Raw genomic sequence first — 18,334 nt, forward strand, 5'->3', positions numbered from 1 at the left:
GCTTTTATCCAGAAGAAACCTAGAGATTATTATTCATCCTTTCTCCTCATTTGGATCACTACAATTCTTTCCTCACCTGCCTCAGCGTCGACTTTAATTACTGCTCGTCCAAAATGCAGCAGCCAGGCACCTCACCAAATCTGCTAAAAGCGAGAGCAACTTTTAAGGTCCGTGCTGGACTTGTAGCCAAGTACATTTCAGATCTTTTGACACCATATGTGCCCGGTTGCAACACGAGTTCCTCATTTATAGCCGTGTATGCCATTCCATTGTCCCGGCTGAGGGCCAAAGGTGACCAAGCCTTTTCTGTCAGGGCTCCCGGCCTTTGGAACAATCTCTTCCTGTGGAGAACTGTCTGGCAAACTCCTTATCCTCTTTCTAATCTCTCTTAAAGACTGTTCTGATCTTACTGACTATTTTAATCAATTGATAATGTTTTATTGTATCTTGTTTTTACTCCCTTCTCATCTGTAACATTTTGTTTTGTATCTGTGCTCTATTGCTGTGTGATTATTGTTTGCCTTCAATTTTTCATTCTTAATTTGTAAAACACCAAATAACTATCTTTTGAAAGGAGCTATATAAATATTTATTATTATTATTATTATTATTATTATTATCATAAAGCTTTAAACTGAACTGTTGGATTAAATCGTATTAGTGAAGGATGCTTCTCTGGATCCATTAGTTTTTGTTTTTGAATTCAAATCAATAAAGTTTGCACTCCCTGTCTGTTTCCCTACAGGAGTGTGAGCAGCTCCAGAAAATGTATGCTGCCCAGCAGGATGAGCGATTCCTGGAGCACACCCAGCAGCAGCATATCCTCTACCAGCAAGAGCAACAAATCCTACACCAGCAAATCCAGGTATTTGAAGCTGATAAGGATGTTTCGTGAAGATGTTACAAACAAAAACTATGCAGAAATTGCCATGATATTTCATGCAGGACGGTATGAGCGTTGCTCTTACATTAAGCATGTACATATATTGAGCTATGCTGGAATGTATGTGTATGTGTTATGGGGCAGGCAGCAGGTGAGACTTTCTTCTGAATAAATTAGAAACCCAGTCAGACGCAAGGATTTATTTTATTGTGAACGTCTGTGACACCACTTTGTATCAATTCACTTCCGCTCAAATATGTGTCACTACTCACACTGAACTAGCTAGTACAATAAAACTGATCACATACAGACTAATTGTCAGTGGTGAATACTTTATCATTATTATGCTGCTTGTAAAAAGTGCCTCAACTTGAACAGGAGCACAGCCACTCACAATTTGATGTGAGTGGCTGTGTATGTAATATGTGTGTTCAATCACAGGTTGCAGGTTTGGATTTGACCTGGCTGTAAAGTTATGGTCCAAGTCTGTTACAGAGCTTTGCAGGTGCAGGCAGGTGTGGGTTTGCAAAAATGGAACAGGACTCTTAATTTAATGTTCATAGGTAGCACTGTTTGGTTACTTCACATGAGGCTTGGACATTTATCGTGGCCTCATTTGTCCCATCAGCTTGTGTCCTTCCTTTGGGACACGCATGTTTATTATTTGTATGTATATAATTTGATGTATTTAGCCTTACATGGTCATAATTACATTAACACATTTAAATTGAAGCTCTGAGCAAATTTATTTTTCATTTCTCTGCAGGGTCTGTCTTTAGGCCATGGAGAGAGCCAGCCTAGTCACCTAACCCACCAGCTTCAGAGGTGAAACATTAATATACACACACACACACACACACACACACACATTAGTCATCAGCTATTGAACGGTGAATAATGAACCTGATACTGTGTTACATCACACCATTGTCGTTTCTCTCTCTTCTCTTCTCCTACACTGTCCTGTCCTCCCTCAGGTTGCGTATCCAGCCCTCCAGCCCTCCGCCAACACATCCCAGCAACCACCTCTTCAGACAGACCAATCAGAGCCCTCCGCCTGGCTCTGCAGGCATAATGCAAGGACATGGTTAGTAATACCATTCCAAGAGGGCATAGTGCAATACCTCTCATATTCTAAGTGGTGTAGGTAAAACGGTGCATTGTACTGTCCAGTCATCAGTTTACTACTAATCTTTTATTTTTTTATTTTTTTGAGTTGGTTTGACTTTATATACCCACTAGCTTTTGTCATCTGTATACAAATACTGACTTTTATTTTGGGGAAAACCTTCTACTTTTAAGTTTCTCCTCTCCCTCCTCCTCTCCTCTCCCAGGAGGTCCATCACAGGTGCAGTACCAGCACGGTGCTCCAGCTATGTACCAGGGACAAAGTGGTAGCCCTCCTCCCACAGGTCTGCCTCGAGTTACATTACCAACCAATCAACAAGCACCATCCACTCGCCCCACTGTCCCATTGGCCCAGGGTGTACCTCAGCAACAGCAGGTGACTACAAAGAGCCAATCAAATTATGGCTCTTGTCATTTGTTTCTCAGCTGATGATAACATGTCCATGTGACTGAGGATCATAACCCTTTTTCCTGATCAACAATGAGTATTAACATAGATTGTTTGTATAGGTGACTATCCAAGTGCAGGAAGTGGAACTCGGAGGTGGGGCGCAGAGACAGTGCAGCTTTTTGTCCACGCCAGGGGGACACAGAGTCCTCGGGAAGCAGCTGAGTGCAGACAACGCCGAGATGCACAGGTGACCCCACCCATCCCTTCACCACGCCCCCCCCGATGGCTGCCAAACCCTACCAGCAATACCTTTGGACTGTTTCTGTTTCGTCATCTTCATCCATCTTTTTGTTTTACTTTTTCTTAATACTCATCATGACCTCACCACCCTGAACCCTGCATGCTATATGATGTATTTTTACGTTTTTCATTATATGTTTGTTTTGTTTTTGTTTAACACTGCTATTTCTTTCAACTGTATTTTGAAACTTGATAGTAATACTGTTACTCAGGCTAGAAAATATCTGTGTGAATCGGCAGACAATGAGGACATTGTTTATTACTTGGATTTAAAATTACTAACATCCTACTTCAAGTTTGCCAGAGATGATGTCCTCGACACATTCTCCACTACAGAGTAGCTGGGTGAGTGGTTGGATGTAGGTGTTTTAGGAGCACAGTATATATGTTGAGGTCCCAGCAGTTGGAGTAGGAGATCAGTCATCCTGTGACCCCTGATATCACCATCCCATGAACAGTCCCCGGTAACCAGGAATGCCTTCACTGAGAGAACATGTAATAATCTTCAAATACACACCAATCTAAATTGATCAATTGAAATATCTTTACACCTCTTAGTGAACATTTGAACCTGGACCGATCCTGAAGTGTTTGCTAGGCTCTCTGTGTGCAGTGACTTAATGAAGGTGTCCTGTATATTGTTGAAAGCAAGGTGATGGAGTTGCACCCTAAAGAGGAGTAGGAGCATGTTGCTGTAGAAAACAGGTTGCTAATCATCCTGTGCATTCCCTCTTCCTATCCAGTCGCAGCCTTGGCCGCTTCACATCAGCCTATGAGCAGGCACAGTTCAATGCCCACATCTTCTCTGGTGGTGACGCAGCCTCCCGGGGCGCCTCTTTCAGCCCATACCTGCAGGGAGCCTCCCTTAAAGTCCCCGGCCTGGAGGGTTACCAGAGCGGGGCGGTGGGGGCCAGCAGCTATGGCACACCCTCTACACTACAGCAGGCCCTGCTCTCCCCAACTCCTTTGGACTACCGCCCACCACAACAGCACGTCACTCCTACTCTGCAGGGCCTCCTTTCCCCCCGGCACTCTTTAACTGGCCACACTGATCCCAGGTTACCCCCCCAAGACCTAGCTGCCCTGCTGAAGAGGCAGAGCCCTCGGCCGTGCCCAGCACCCCCCACACCACCCAGTGGTCCACCCCAAGAGTATGGAGAGATGCTGCTTCTCCACCAGCTGAGCCAGGGTGAGAGCTTGGATCCCCAAGTGCCGCAAGGTGCCTCCGGAGGCCAGCACTACCTCCACCTCCTACAAATTCGACCCCCAGATGTCCAGCCACAGCAGCACCCAGCACAGGCACCTTGCCCCACCTTACCTCACTCAGAGAGCATGGAGGAGGATGAGGTGCCGACTGGCTACCACCACACGCACGAGGGCCTGCTGGCCAAGGCAGGAGAAGGTCATGAGCTCTTGGGGCCTCCAAGAGGAGGCACCCCACCCTACAATTCCCCAACACACAGGCATGGCGGCTTCATCAGGAATGCTCCAGCAACAAGAGGTAAGACCTGCTGACATGTGTCTTATGAAACTTGTTTTTTGTATTTTTTCACACTATAACGTACTTAATGTTTTCTATTAGAATCTGAGCATGTGGAGTGCAGGACCCCGGGGCAAGCCATGGAGGTGCCTGATCATAACGGTGTGGGATATTCAAGAGGTCCCCAGGGTGACGCCTATAGGTCCCGTGGACAGCTACAGCGCCACCACACCATCCAGACCTGTGATGATGCCTTTGTGAGTGAAAGTCTGCTAACGATTTACTTAGAACAGATTGGCCACATTTCAATTTGAGAAGCTGTAGAAGGCCTGGTGCGTAATGTTTGATCAGACTGGGCCTTTAATGTACTGTAAGGTGAGGTGTAAGGAGGCATTGATACACTGTTGCAAACCAATCATCCAAGACAAAGTCCTTATTTAAGTAGAAGCTGTTATTAAGCATCATTCATTTTACTTCCTGCTCAGGACCAGGCAGAGCCAATGTCTGGAATGAGCCTGTTGGCTGGAAAAGCATTAAGCTCCGCTCGCATGTCAGACATCCTCAGCCAAACATCACTGACAGGAAGCCAGCAGCTGCACCACCGGGAAGAGTCAGGTCAGTAGGAAATATGAGATAATCGGAAACTGTGGATTTTCTCTTTGTGTGTCTTTAAATTATATATGTTTCTCATGCAGTTTGTGATGTTGAAGGGGAGCTCCATGCAGCAGCCTGCTACCCCTCCTCCTGCACCAGTGACATGCTCCTCAGCTACAAGCCCCCGGACCTGCAGTACAGCATGGAGCAGGCTGGGGTCTAGCACAGGTACACACACTAAGCAAAGGGTTTATCTTCACTTCATATACAAGAATTACTTGGATAGCTACAAATGCATGTAACCCATCAAGACCTGAGGAGCTGAATGAAAACACAACCTGACATCTAATCATTGTTTGAAAACAACCACCTAAAATCTGAGAGTTTTCTGGAGAGCTGACAGAAATATTTATTGTTGTTTTAGTCAGTGAAACTATGCTGTGGTCGGCTTCAATATTAAAATGCTGCTTGAAAATGTTTTGCAGAGCGTTGAAGAGCAAATTACACTTCCCATAAAGCACGTAACCTTTACCACAAGTATTTTAGCGAATCGCGCTGTATATCATCAATCAAATTTTTTTTTAAACGACATCCTGTCTCATCCAGTTCCAAAAGTGTCGCTAAGAGGCTGAGGTAGGGCCTAATAACTTGCATGATGCGCTGATCCAAAAACCACTGCAATCAGTCAATATGCATTCAAACCTTTTTAAATCGACTTGTTGAGACATGCACGAAATTGAAAATAGCTGGTTGCGTAGAAAAGTACTTATTTCACACTGAATACTATGAAAGACTTGCAGCATCATTTTTTTGTTACACTAATTATTGTGTATTTTTTCTTTCCCTCCTGGAGGAAATCGTGTCTCCTGTGTACAGCGGTCCATATCAGCCATCCTGAGTTGTGTTGACTTGTGTTGAGCAGCATCACGCCAAACCACCTTCGTCTCCCTAAGCAGGGGGACACTCTGCGTCTATCTGTCTGTCTCCATCTGTCTCTGGGAGAGCAGTTTGCGCGAGAGAGGGGGAGTGTGGATAGGTGTAGACATCCGATAGGTGGGGTGGGGGGGTCACAGGTGGGGCCCTGGGGTTCACAGGTCACAGTGCCAGCATTTTCTGCAGGGACATCCAGCGTCCACTGCTGCAGGATGTCTCCTCTTTTCACCTCCCGTCGTGTTGGTAGATCGGGGTTCCTATTCCTCCCCCTTTGCAACTCGACAACCAGCCCCCCCACCCCTCGCTCCCATACAAACCTGCCCCCTGCCACACCCCCCACACCCACCTGCTGCCCTGACCTAAACCTCCCCCTCTCACCCTTCGTCCCGCTATTAACTGGCATACTTCGTTATGTGCCTCATCGGCCAACGCATCGATACAGTCACACTCACAAAGAACATGGAGTCCAGCACACACACTCACTGCTGCCACATACCCAAAGTATTCACATTTGGCGTGAGTGTGCATGTGTGACTGAGAAGAAGGCGTGAGCGGACATGAAGGTTGTCTATGAGAATCAGTCTGCCACCCTCCCCTTTCCTGCTGACCCCGCGGCAGATCATGCCGGCGCAGGCCGAAATCTCGACTGTTGCGACTCCTCCCCCCTTTTTTGTCCGGATGGCGGGTGGTGTTTTGGATTTAGGCTCCGATCAAGCTCCAACTGGGCAACAAAACCGCTCTCTCTCCAAAGACAGAGCTCAGTGACATCGCACAGGACAAACCAGCTCTCATAGTTTTGTTTGTTTGTTCTCTTGTTCTGGTATTTTTCTTTGTTTCTTTTAATTTTATTTTTAAATTCATTTTTACGGCTAATGTCCATGCAGGCATTATGGTCAATATTGTTATTCTTGTTGTTATTACTGTTTTCTGTAAAATAAGTTTTATTCTGATGATGATGATTATTATTATTATTATTATTATTATTACAGTTCTGTGTTGCGAGAAAGACAACATTGTTCTTTGATTACTTAAGTAATTCTGCACTTTCGGTTCAAGCTATCTCTATCCTCTACCCTCTCTCTGTTTCCACCCTCCTCACAGTCCTTATTACCCGTCACGATGTTTCCCTGCTTCTCAATTCCACCCCCCACCCCTTTTCCAACCCTAACTTTCCTCACCTTGTTTTCACCTCTTTTTTCCATCCTGCCTTTCCCCCTATGTCAGTGACAGTGTATTGCATTGTGGGTAGATTTACCAGACCTTCGCTCCTTTCCTTGTACAGTGATGCCATGTATAGAATGCTATTGCAATTTCTGTATCAACATTTTTTTTTTGTTACTTTCTTTTTGTCTTTTTGTTGTTGGGGAGGATTTTTTATATTGCTATTGTTTTATCATTTGTACTTTAAAGTGTTCTCTTTTTGTTTTTTTGTTTTTTTTTGTTTTGTGAATCTTTGAGATTTCTAGCCAAAAGAGGACGGAGAGAAGAGACACTGCTCTTTCTGTCCCGTTAAAAAAGATTGTTCTTATTTGTTCTAATATTATTATATTGAGACACTTGAATAAGAGGAGAGTAATTATCTTGTGTTGCTCTTTAAAGTATAATTTCAGTCCTTGATGTTGTGACTGTCATTCTTGTTGATGTTTGGGCCTGTTTTCTGTTAACGTTGTAGTTGCGGCAGGCTATACAGGGTCAGGCTTTGGGCTTTGTCTGGGTTGGCTCGGGTGCTACAGAGACTTTGACACACTTAAAAAAAAAAAAACAGAAGACAAAAAACAAGGGAATAACTTGTAAAATAGCTGACATATCATCCTGAACATCACAAGTGTGGAGATGGACAAACCCACTTCTCTTTCTCTCTCTTGCTGCCCTTCATGTCCGCTGAGATCCTCACCATCTTTTACTACATCTGCCTCTGATTAGATGAAGCATCCTGGACATGGCCCCCTCCTCACAAGCTAATCTTTTATTGCAACCAAGGAGGAAACTACAACTGCTTTTACTCAACTGCCCTCACCCTTCTTTTGATTATCTTTAACTTGTGTTAGCCCCCTCTCCCTCCCTCAAGCATGGAAGGAACAATCAGAGAAGGCGACGGTTACATTTCATGAACGGTTAATGGATCCTCTCTTATGACAAACCTCCAAAGCTTAAAAGGGAAACATTTATTGCAGAAGGTGACCATAGATGAATTAAGTTTTCCTGCTGCGGAGGAATACAAGGTTGCGGTCGGTGCAGGGCGAGGCGTGCCGACCTTAAACATGTCTACCAAGGTCTGTCCACCCTGAGCTGAGTGGAGCTGGAGCACAGCCACATGGAGGCAACAGCACCCTGGGGACCACAGACGAGGATTGAACGCCCCACCCTTTTAATTTCAATTTACTTTATTGTTTAACCTCTATTTATCCTCCCATATACAGTACAATACCCCTGGATATAGAGTCTATATTGGGCCAGTAAGAGACTGGTGCAAAGAAATACTGTTTGTGTTTATAGTGGCCAGATTTCACAATACCTGGCTGCATGGTTGACACTGTTTGCTATGTACATGAGAGAATTGTAGATGGTGTCATGCAGCGCCTGCTGCTTTCCATTCACATCACGTCACTTCCTGTTTACCAGCAGTTACTCATATTCATTTTTTCCTCTTTCAGATCTTAACTGCTGTTTTCTCTCATTGTTTACACCAAGCCAAAAAAGTGAGATCTGGAAGAGAAAGAACTGAGTACTTTGATGTGTTTCAGAGGAAACGTCTGCATGTCTCTTGTCTCATGACAGGATAGAAACTCACAAAGAGAAAAACTCAGACACTGTGTCTGATACTGTGACCAGTGGCACACAGGAAAGGAGCGCTGGAGGGAATGGAAAGCACTGCACATGATTCAGAGGTAATGGGGAGAGAGCTGCTTCACGCACACATCTCCTGCCCGATCAGAGCAACCTTGCACCCTGACCCTGCTCCTTCTCTCCTTTTTGTCTGATTCTCTCCATCCCTGACGTTCTTTTTCTTTTTCTCTCCATCCCAGCCTCACTTCTTGGGCAGCCAGCTCTCTGCTCCTCTCATTAGGTTCGTTTTCTTTTCAATTGGTTCTTTTTTTGTTTGTTTTTATGTTCACTTCTGTTGAGTACAAAAATACTAAAGTGCAACAACAATGATTAAAAAGAATATCAACCAAACTGAGATGAATAAATAAATATATATAAATAAAGAAATAATTTAAAAAGGTCATGACTTGTGTGTCTTTGTGTTACCAGTTACAAACCGGTCTGAACAAATATTATAATAATCCCAAGCTTTTAGTTCAGTGTCACACTCCTATGCATGTGCACTGGAGGTCTTAAAGCTAGGGTTGGTAATCCTTGAAGAGCAGGCTGCACTGTAACTGCTACATCCCACCCCTTCCCACCAGCACTCTCGTCAAAGCTACAGCCCCCAAACACATGAATGTGCACTGACTGACGACTGATACGCCGATGTTTCGGTGACTCGCTCACTAACTTCATCGCACACACAGGCGGGTCGGTCATTTGATCTGAATGAAATGATAGGACTTTTTTTATTATAGTCCTGTGAGGGCCACAGATACCGCTTTTCTTTTTCTGGCGACGTGAAGAAGATTTCAACAAATAAGATAAAAAGTTTCAGAAACTAATTACCAACCCTACCTTTAAGTCTCTGATTGGCTACCAAACTTGTTGAGCTGTCACAGCTTGATGTGAATGGGATGTTGGATTTTATTTATCACACTGATGTTTGTCCAAGTCTTGGGGTGAAACTCTACGATTGAGAGCTGAGACTGACTCGCAACTGGTCAAGAACAGCACAACGAAGGAGGTGAAGACGCGTCTTGGATGGCACGACAGCATGGAGGCATTTTTAGTTTTTTTTTTTTAGTTTTCCATTGAATTCAATTGTATTAGATTTGGCTGCAACACTGTTTACCCCTGGTACTCCAAAAGTGTTTTGTGGACTCAAACTCTTCACCCACCCCTCCATCAGCGGCGTGGTGAGTAGATAATGAGTGATTTTCTATTTTTGGGTGAACGTATCCCTTTAAGACTTTTTGCTGTTCAGCATGTGTGCATTCTTTGTTAGAGGTATTTCATCCAGCAGGTGTAAAGACAGGAGTTAGCTGACTGTGTCTCACACCAACCAGTCCTGTCAACAGTCTGAACACAGAGGTATGTGTCTCAAGTGTCTTCATATGCAGCTGATTAACCTCCACTTATAAAGTCTTAATGTTTCCCTGCCCTCTGCTGACCTTGTTCTCAAGGTGCTTTGATGTTATGAGGATTAGTATTGAGTGTAAGGACGTAGTATTTGTTAGATTCACACTGGACTTCTCATTACAACATGTCTAATGGCTGCAGTGTTCTGCATGCTGCTGCTCTGGTCTGAACAGCTGCAGTGCAGAGTCTTTCCAGTCTGAAGTAACTGAGCTCAGACAGCGTGAGCCCTGTAGTGTGTCAGCGTTTGTGTCTCAGGGGTTGTTTTAACATGCCTGACGATGGACTGGAGCAGTGGATGATGGGAAAAGATGTTATCTCTCTGAACTGACAGTTTCCTCTATTCTATCCACCACAACACCATGTCCAGTCCTAGATCATTAAAGATTGATGTTTTACACAGAGCCTCTCTTGTCTTCAAGCCGGTACATCCTCCTCTCCTCTCTTCTCCTCTCCTCTCCTCTTCTCTTCTCTCTTCTCCATCTTTCTCTCTGCATCCTCTGCTCATTAACCTCTCCCTCTTCTCTTTCCCATTTCCCTTCATCTCCTCCGCTGCCTCCTCCTCTTCTCACCCTCCTCCCTTCCCACTCTCAGAGTGGCGACAGCGTGACTGCCTGCGTCAGCCGGCCCTGGCAGCCCCTGCCAGCTTGTGAACGCTGCGACTGGAGCTGCCGTATACCTTGCAGAGAGCCCTGTTTGTGTGTATGTGTGAATGAGTGTACGCAGATGGGAGAGCAACTGAGTCAGGGAGGGCTGCCTCTCATCTCTCTGCTGTTACCACCATCCGTCACTCTCCCTCCTCTCCTCCTCTGCTGCCATGGAGCTCCAGCAGGCTGAATCCCAACAGCATCTGCAGAAAGGGCTGAGGTAATGTATTGTGTGTATTGTGAATGGTGTTATTTCTGCATGTAGGTGCACACATCTCTACTGAAATGTCTGCATGCATCCTCGCAAAGCGCAGTATGTATGTGTGTGTGTGTGTGTGTGTGTATCACCACTGTAATGTATAGCCCCTTGCAGCCTATCAAATTGCCCCAGTTGTCAGTGCTAATCTAGAATCCCCAGCCTAAGTGCAAAGAGCTATAACACCTTCTATCACGTGTGCATGTGGTGAAAACAACTGTCTTTGTGTGTGTGTGTGTGTGTGTGTGTGTGTGTGTGTGTGTGTGTGTGTGTGTGTGTGTGTGTGTGTGTGTGTGTGTGAGTGTGTGTGTGAGTGTGAGTGTGTGTGTGTGTGTTAGTGTGTGTGTGTGTGTGTTTGTTTCCGTGTTTCCTTGATGGCTCAGTTCCTGCTTTCGTGCAAGGTGCGCACACTGATCACATGACCCAGAGCACTAGAAATGGCTAATTCCCTGCACTTGCTGTGTGTGTGTGTGTGTGTGTGTGTGTGTGTGTGTGTGTGTGTGTGTGTGTGTGTGTGTGTGTGTGTGTGTGTGTGGATTTGAGCTCATTCTGGTTTAATGTGTTTATGTTTTGCTGAATCCATCTCTGAGTGCTGCTCTATGGTGGTTCCTCTGGATAATCCACAGACCTCATTGTGGTGTTTCAGTGACACAGTGGAAGCTTGTCTACAATGAGTCTGTGGACTATCCAGAGTAAGTAAGGTAGAATAAGAACAGTAGTGTTCCAATGTTTATCAGCCATATTGTTATAACCATCCAACAACAACAACAACAACCTGATCAGATGACACAATTTTTAAAAGCAGACACTAAACAAACTCAGGTGTCCAAACCCAAATTACCTCCATGGGTAGCTCGTTGTGGATTTGGTGAAGTGAAGGTTGGCTTTTGTTCACATGATGAACGATCATTTTCATTAGAGTAACAATTATGTGATTTCTTCTTCGAGCAGGTAGTTGTGCGTGTGTAGGCGGTGCTCTGCTGGGCCAGTATGGAGTGTGTGTGTCTGAGGAGGTGGGCATCAGGCTCTGCTGTCGTGTTCCTTCACACTCTGGCCTTATCCTGGACAGGTGAGGTACACAGGAAGTGTAATCTATTATACAGCTGTTTCTTTTTCAATTCCGCCAAGTGATCTCGAGTCATAAACATGACATTCGCAGGATGAACGGGCTCAACATTAACTTGTTGTTGATATAATTTCAGATTGTTTATTAGAAAGTTTATTTACGAAACAGAAGGAAACAGGGAGAACATGCAAACTGCACACAGCTGGGATTTGAACACAAGGACCTCTCATTAGTACTTTTAAGAAGTTGATCGATACTTCTGTCTGCTTGTGAGCCATATATTAGGCTACTGCAAGCAGCTGGTTAGTTTAGCTTAGCATAAAGACCAGGGGAAACTGCTTGACTCTGTTGTGCGGTCACAAAATAGCTACAGTTCTTGATTGAGAAGTTTTTTTTACAATGTACTACAAATTAACTGTCTTGTAATGAATAAAGTTTGTAAGACAAATATAATTATTATATTATATTATACATTATATACAAAATGTACATGTTTAATATAATGTGTTTTACAGGTGGTGGAAACGGGGAAATAGCTAATTATCTTGAATCATTCGTCACAAATTATTGATTTAACACTTTGGATTTTGCTTAGATAAAATAAAGATATAATATGTTGATTCTTGAAATTCATAGTTACCAGTGGGTGGACTTTATTGTGACCTTAGACAGGGCCAGGCTAGCTGTTACCCCCTGCTCCCTATTTTTGTGCTAAGCTAAGCTAATCTTACTTGAAATATATGTGTTGAAATGCTTCACATAGGCTATACAGTCAAACATTTAGAGATATTGCTTTGTGCTATCTTTACTGTCAGGGTAGATCATTTTTCAATGTTTTAATTCATCATTTCTGGCCCCAACAATCCAACATTACTCCCCCACAGGAGCGATTGAGCCCGCCCCAAAAATTGATGGATGGCACCGGGCAGCAGTGACACTGCAGGAGAACACGACACATCGGTTTAACTGCCAATCGGACGGCTGGGATCCTCATGCTCCTCCTTTGCTGACTTGGTACCTGAATGGGGAGCGACAGGGAGCGCCGTCCCCCAACCGTGGGCGCCTGGTGATGACATCACAGGAAGATTCTGTGCTCATGAGACCAGGAACCAATCACAACAGCACCTTCTCTCTGCAGGCCAGAAAGTGGGACAGGGAGCTAGTGTGTGTAGCATCGAACCCCCGGACAGGAGAGAGTTACAATGCCACAGTCACACTCAACGTCCAGTGTAAAAAGTTTTACAGAATTAATACCGGACCCAGCTAATTCCTGTTGATGCGATGAATAAACTGCTGAGTCCTTCCTCTCCTCTGTTCCCCAGTTCAGCCAGAGATCCTCAGGGTGAACGCCCACTACACTGAAACCTCAGACCCCGGCCTGTCCCTGATCCTCTTTGCCCTGGTACGGTCCAACCCACCTGCCACCATCACCTTCGTTGACCAGTCCGGCCATCTGGTGGCCAACACCTCCGACTTCTTCATCCTGGACTCGCGCAGCTACCCCTGGCTGACCAATCACACGCTGAGGGTGACGCTCAGTAGCCTATCAGGGAATTTATCGCTGAATGCCAGCAACAGTGTCGGAGCGGTGCAGAACAATCTCACACTAGCAGGTCAGTGATGGTGAAAGGCAAAGAGGAACCAATAATCTCATGGCTGCAGCTTCATTACAGCACAAATATGAAATTGGTACCACTCTGCTGGCCTAACTCAATTAAGACAATGAATTAGCATAGCTCCCTGAAGTCATTCCTTTAACTCTCTCTCCATCTCTCTCCAGAGTTCCTGCAGTCTCGTGTAGAGGTGCCCATGCTGGGAATAGTGACTGGGGGAGCCATGGCGTTCATGGCCCTCCTCATCCTCAGTCTAATCGTTCTCTGCCTCATGCAAAAAAACAAAAGCAAGTCCATCGGTGAGACGGCAGTTTGTGTTTGTGCAGTGGAAAACTTGTAGCACATAATATTTATTCAGCAGGATAATGCATCTCCTTTTGTTGTGTTACAGACGAGCCAGTGGAGATTCTGATGACCAAGAAAAGGTAAACAAAGTAATCAGACTTCTGTCATTGGATACCAGGGAGAGAGTAAAGCAGCAGAACAGCAAAGATGGAAATCCAGTCAGCCAGCATTTAATGCAAAGCAAGTGTCACTTTCTGACCACAGAAGTATGATTCCATACATCTTTCACGTTTGCCTGGCTTCCATGTGTATTGTTAAGGCCCTAAGAGAGTGCAATATGTTCAATATTAAAATATCAATACTCTGTAGCAGCAGCTGCATAAGTGACGCATTAATGACATGGGGTGCGTTCACGATGCTGGCAACAACAACTGATTCTCCAGTTCAGGGTTCTGCTGAATATTGAATAAACAAGTGAACAGCTCTTTGTGCAGCAATGCTGGTGTCGCGTCATTGTTCTGTGGACTGAGTTCAGCAGCAGGTCTTTACTTGATGCAGCTCAATTACTGCAGGTCACTTTTATAGTTTCAGAAAGGAAGCTGCAACCAGCATCCCCACAGTCTGCAAAAACAGGTTTAGATCAGGCACGGCACTTACACGTCCAATAGCTTATTTTAGCAAAGGGTTTTTGGTTTCCTGATTCTACCCAAAGAATACAAACTAGCACAACCTCAAAGAAGTGACTGCACAAGGCCCAGGCACAAGTTCATGTCTCCAAAATGTTGACCTAATGTGTCACATGGATTCAGTCATGGTCACTGAACGCCTCACACATAGTGACACGTAGAATGTGTTCTTTATACTGTATCCTGAGGACGCTAGGTCTTAGCATTAGAACTCTACATTACACACATCTACATGTCACTTATAGAGGATGAAATGTCTTTAATATAGAAAGTAACAAATTGTATATTGAGTATTTTATTTGTTCCCACCACCACCGTCCTTTCATCACACATCTATCCCACTATCTGACCCCATAATTTAAATCGGATAGTAATAACCTCAGCACAGAAGGGAAGGTCTGATGAAAGTATTTTTTGTGCTCTTATAAATACTTTGTATCCATCCTGAAGGCCAATAACACATCTAATCCATGCTTCTTGCACAGTTACTCTGCCAACCTGAAAGTAGAGAAGGACGATAAGACCTTCATCCCAAGAGAGAACATGTCTCTGCCTTCCAACATGCAGCTCAACGACCTCAGCACTTTGAGAAAAGGTGAGAGATCCCCACAGTTCTTTGCATGATGGAGTTTGATGAGAATGACGAAACAAAAGTTTGTTTTGGTGTTAAGCTCAATCAACGAAGGTCCAAGTTGCAAACAATTGAGTTACTCAGTCCATAATTCCTACAAGTCTTGAATGCAGCATGTTATTATAAACATAATGACCGGAAGACGTGAACTCATAGGAAGGTTCAGCTTCACGCATTAGCTTCTGTAAGCTATCCCTTCTCTTTTACCATCTCCTCCATCTTCCCTGCATTTCTGCTCGAAGCCCGAGAGGCTGCCCAGCACAACAGTGTGGGAGAGAAGAAGGAAGAGGAGGAGGAAGATCTGTCTTTAGCCTACGCCGCCAGAGGTCAGGGAACTACACTTTTCATTATTTATACTTTAGCCTCATTGTGGAGCAACGGCAGCCTTTTTTCCATGACGCGTTCTTTCTGAATTCTTTTCCCTGATGATTCTCAGGTTTTGCCAGATATCCGATGGTGGGCTACATCTATAAGGTCAACAGCACAAGCAGCGAGGAGATCTGGCTCTGACTTACCTCACACACACACACAGACAGTACATGCATGCATAACTCCTACCAGATGCAGTTGTCCAAGAGGGAACTACCAGTCAGTCATTCAAACAATCATCTTTCCCCTTTGAGCTGGACAGGAATGACCAGGACCCTCAGACCATGTTGTTGTTGAGCCCACATATTATATCAACACACTCTGACTCTTTCTCCGCCTCAGACTTGTTGAATTTCTTGTCCACATAACAAACCTGAGGCCTGTACTACGAAGCCGGATGCTCGTTCACTTCTTATCGGGGTAAATCACCATGGTAACTTATGCTGAACGGCTAACCTGGTTTGGAATACGTTAAGTTGCAGATAAGAGATGGAGCGGTATAAAAGCTCCGCCCACTGTGAGTGTGGATGGTCAAGTCAAAATCCTTTGAGCTACTCTGATGAGTATATTTATGAAAGATACAGATTCTCATCAGAGGGAATGATAAAACTTTGTCAGCAGCTGGAGCTGAACATAACCAACCATCAGAGGGTTCTATAACTGACACATTCACACAATCAGAGATTTTTCCCCCAGTTGTTCTTCCTGCATTTACCGCTGTAACTGTTTCGTTTAGTCTGAATAATGTGTTTTTGGTCTCCTCGCAACAGTTTGATCCTCGTTTGTGAAATATGCGGCCCTGCTGTCAGTTCACTTGTCCATGTCTGTGATTGGTCATACGCAGTAAACCCCGCCCGTTTCACTTGCGCCCTGGGTTAAATTAACGAGTTGACAATCAGCTTCTTGTGACCACTTAGCCTGACTGTGATTGTTTGTTACGTTCAGCTGGATCCCTGAAAGGTATCCTGGGTATGTTGAACTCACTTCGTAGTACAGACCTCTGTTGATGCTTCTCCTCTCTCTGGTATTTACACTGCTGCTGTGTTGTCTCAACAATGCAAAGTATGATCTGGACATTAAAAAAAAGCTCACATTATGGGATGTTTTGCTATGATTTCCCCCTGTAACCACACGCTCATAGTGTCGTCCTCCCCGTTGCATTAATTGAATGCATTAAATGTTCTATGCTAACACCAGAATGTCCAAAGTAATGTACTGTATGTGAATTTTACAATTTTGACCAATGAAACCTATTTAAGGTCGAACATAATAATAGAGTATGTATTTGTATATGGACATATTACATGTCGAGCATTGTATATTTGTATGCATATGTATATGTGTATAATAGAGGACGTCAATAAAGAGTTGAAACTGTATGAAGTAAATACTGTACATGCTGTGGTTTTATGACTGCTCACCAGGGGGCAGTCTAAGGCGAATTACTAGGTGGAAACAAGTCAAGCTAAGAGGTTGATGTGTGATGAAGTTGTGTTGTGTGTGTGATGGTGAACGTGTTGTTGCATTTTCAGTAGCAGCTGCAAGAAGAGTTTTCTGTTTATAGGTTTGTGTGTCTGCGTGTGTGTGTGCGCCAGGTGTTGACTCTGGGTTGTTGTGGCTTCTCTTCAAACAGGAAACAGAGTTGTGGTGTTGCTGGAGCAATGTGCTCTCTGTCTCCGCTGCTTCTTCAGCGCCTCACAGGGAATGTCGTCTGTCACAGACAGCGGGACAAACATTTACATTAAGCAGGGAATTCAAATGTTTATCTGAACACACACAGTTGTGCTCATTTCTCTGTTTTACCACACGGAGCTGATTCCTTTGTCTCCCACAGCAACTCGACAGAAAGCAGCAGCCAGCGTTAACACACTGATGAGTCATTTCTGCTTATATGAAGCTGGTAGAGACTTGTTTCCGTAGAGTGTCAGTACGCAAGTAGAAAAATAAAAGGAAAGAGTTGGTTTATCTGTGCTAAATTGTACCATCTTATAGATGTTAACACCACGAATATGTCAGATGTCTTTGCATTCTAGAGTAAGTACCCCGGTACCACCCCACCTCCAAGTTTGGTGCAGCTCGGATCAGTATTTTTTGTAATCCTTCTGACATATAAACAAGTGCATCCCTCCGCCAAGGTCCTACTGCCCTTTAATTCAATCAAACTACACCAAACTTCACACACAAATATCGGTCCCCGAAATGTTTTTTCTCATCAAGATCCTTGAATTTTTTCCTGGGAAAACCTCCATGATTTACTGTCTTTAGTCTCAGATATGTAGCTATGCAAACATGCTGTGTATTCTGGGTTGTGCACTAATCACTATTGAGCATCAACATTTTAAATTACATCAACAAGTTAGAATAGCGCTCAGTAGCGCGTATACCTCCACGAGGCCCAACAGTCGTTTCATGATACCACATTTAAATTCACCAGATCCAGATTTTTGTTTGGGATGAGCATCACATTGGATACACTCATAAATATCAGTCCCCTAAACATGCCTGATTTTTTTTTTTTTTATCAAGATTTGTGAATTAATTTCAGATCAATGCAACATTTTCAACATACTCTATCTCTCAATGTAGAAGAAAGTGGAGAAAATCACTAAAATGCACCAAATCCTTCCTCCCAGTTTCACGGTAATGCATCCAATACTTTATCCATAATAACAAAATGCAGATGAAGACATTACCTCCTTGGCCAAGGTAAGAGACACGGGCCAACCAGGACTTTTCACCTTAAGGAGGTAATGAAGATCTTTTGTTTTTTACAAAGTGCTGTCTGTCTCTTTTTTGAAATAATGTGAAAAACGTTTTGATAAAAATAACAGTGTCACATGGAAGA

The 18,334-nt window shown here is 44.1% G+C and overlaps 2 protein-coding genes across 7 annotated transcripts in view; both read left to right on the forward strand.

Moving 5' to 3' along the window:
• Positions 1-8,936, forward strand: part of sik3 (SIK family kinase 3) — a 31,898-nt gene extending 22,962 nt beyond the window's left edge. For 4 of the 6 annotated variants that reach the window (XM_020095110.2, XM_069534042.1, XM_020095107.2 and 1 more), the window contains 10 exons: positions 746-865; positions 1,650-1,708; positions 1,861-1,970; positions 2,218-2,387; positions 2,522-2,649; positions 3,446-4,203; positions 4,285-4,439; positions 4,668-4,797; positions 4,878-5,004; positions 5,630-8,936. In XM_020095110.2, the coding sequence (XP_019950669.1) occupies positions 746-865; positions 1,650-1,708; positions 1,861-1,970; positions 2,218-2,387; positions 2,522-2,649; positions 3,446-4,203; positions 4,285-4,439; positions 4,668-4,797; positions 4,878-4,999 (1,752 nt within the window). In that variant the 3' untranslated portion in view covers positions 5,000-5,004; positions 5,630-8,936. The remainder of the gene's footprint in view (positions 1-745; positions 866-1,649; positions 1,709-1,860; positions 1,971-2,217; positions 2,388-2,521; positions 2,650-3,445; positions 4,204-4,284; positions 4,440-4,667; positions 4,798-4,877; positions 5,005-5,629) is intronic. The other 2 variants (XM_020095108.2, XM_069534041.1) reach the window with 1 other exon arrangement.
• Positions 8,937-10,522: 1,586 nt separating this feature from the next.
• On the forward strand, positions 10,523-16,877 carry LOC109634432 (transmembrane protein 25). Its single transcript, XM_069534251.1, has 9 exons — positions 10,523-10,803; positions 11,791-11,908; positions 12,790-13,134; positions 13,228-13,518; positions 13,686-13,817; positions 13,910-13,943; positions 14,975-15,084; positions 15,363-15,446; positions 15,557-16,877. Exons 2-9 carry the CDS (start codon positions 11,830-11,832, stop codon positions 15,628-15,630), a joined length of 1,149 nt encoding a protein of 382 aa, XP_069390352.1. The 5' UTR covers positions 10,523-10,803; positions 11,791-11,829; the 3' UTR covers positions 15,631-16,877.
• The last annotated feature ends 1,457 nt before the right edge of the window (positions 16,878-18,334 follow it).

Source organism: Paralichthys olivaceus, chromosome 11 (genome assembly GCF_024713975.1).
Source record: "Paralichthys olivaceus isolate ysfri-2021 chromosome 11, ASM2471397v2, whole genome shotgun sequence".
In the NCBI taxonomy this organism is placed as follows: Eukaryota; Metazoa; Chordata; class Actinopteri; order Pleuronectiformes; family Paralichthyidae; genus Paralichthys; species Paralichthys olivaceus.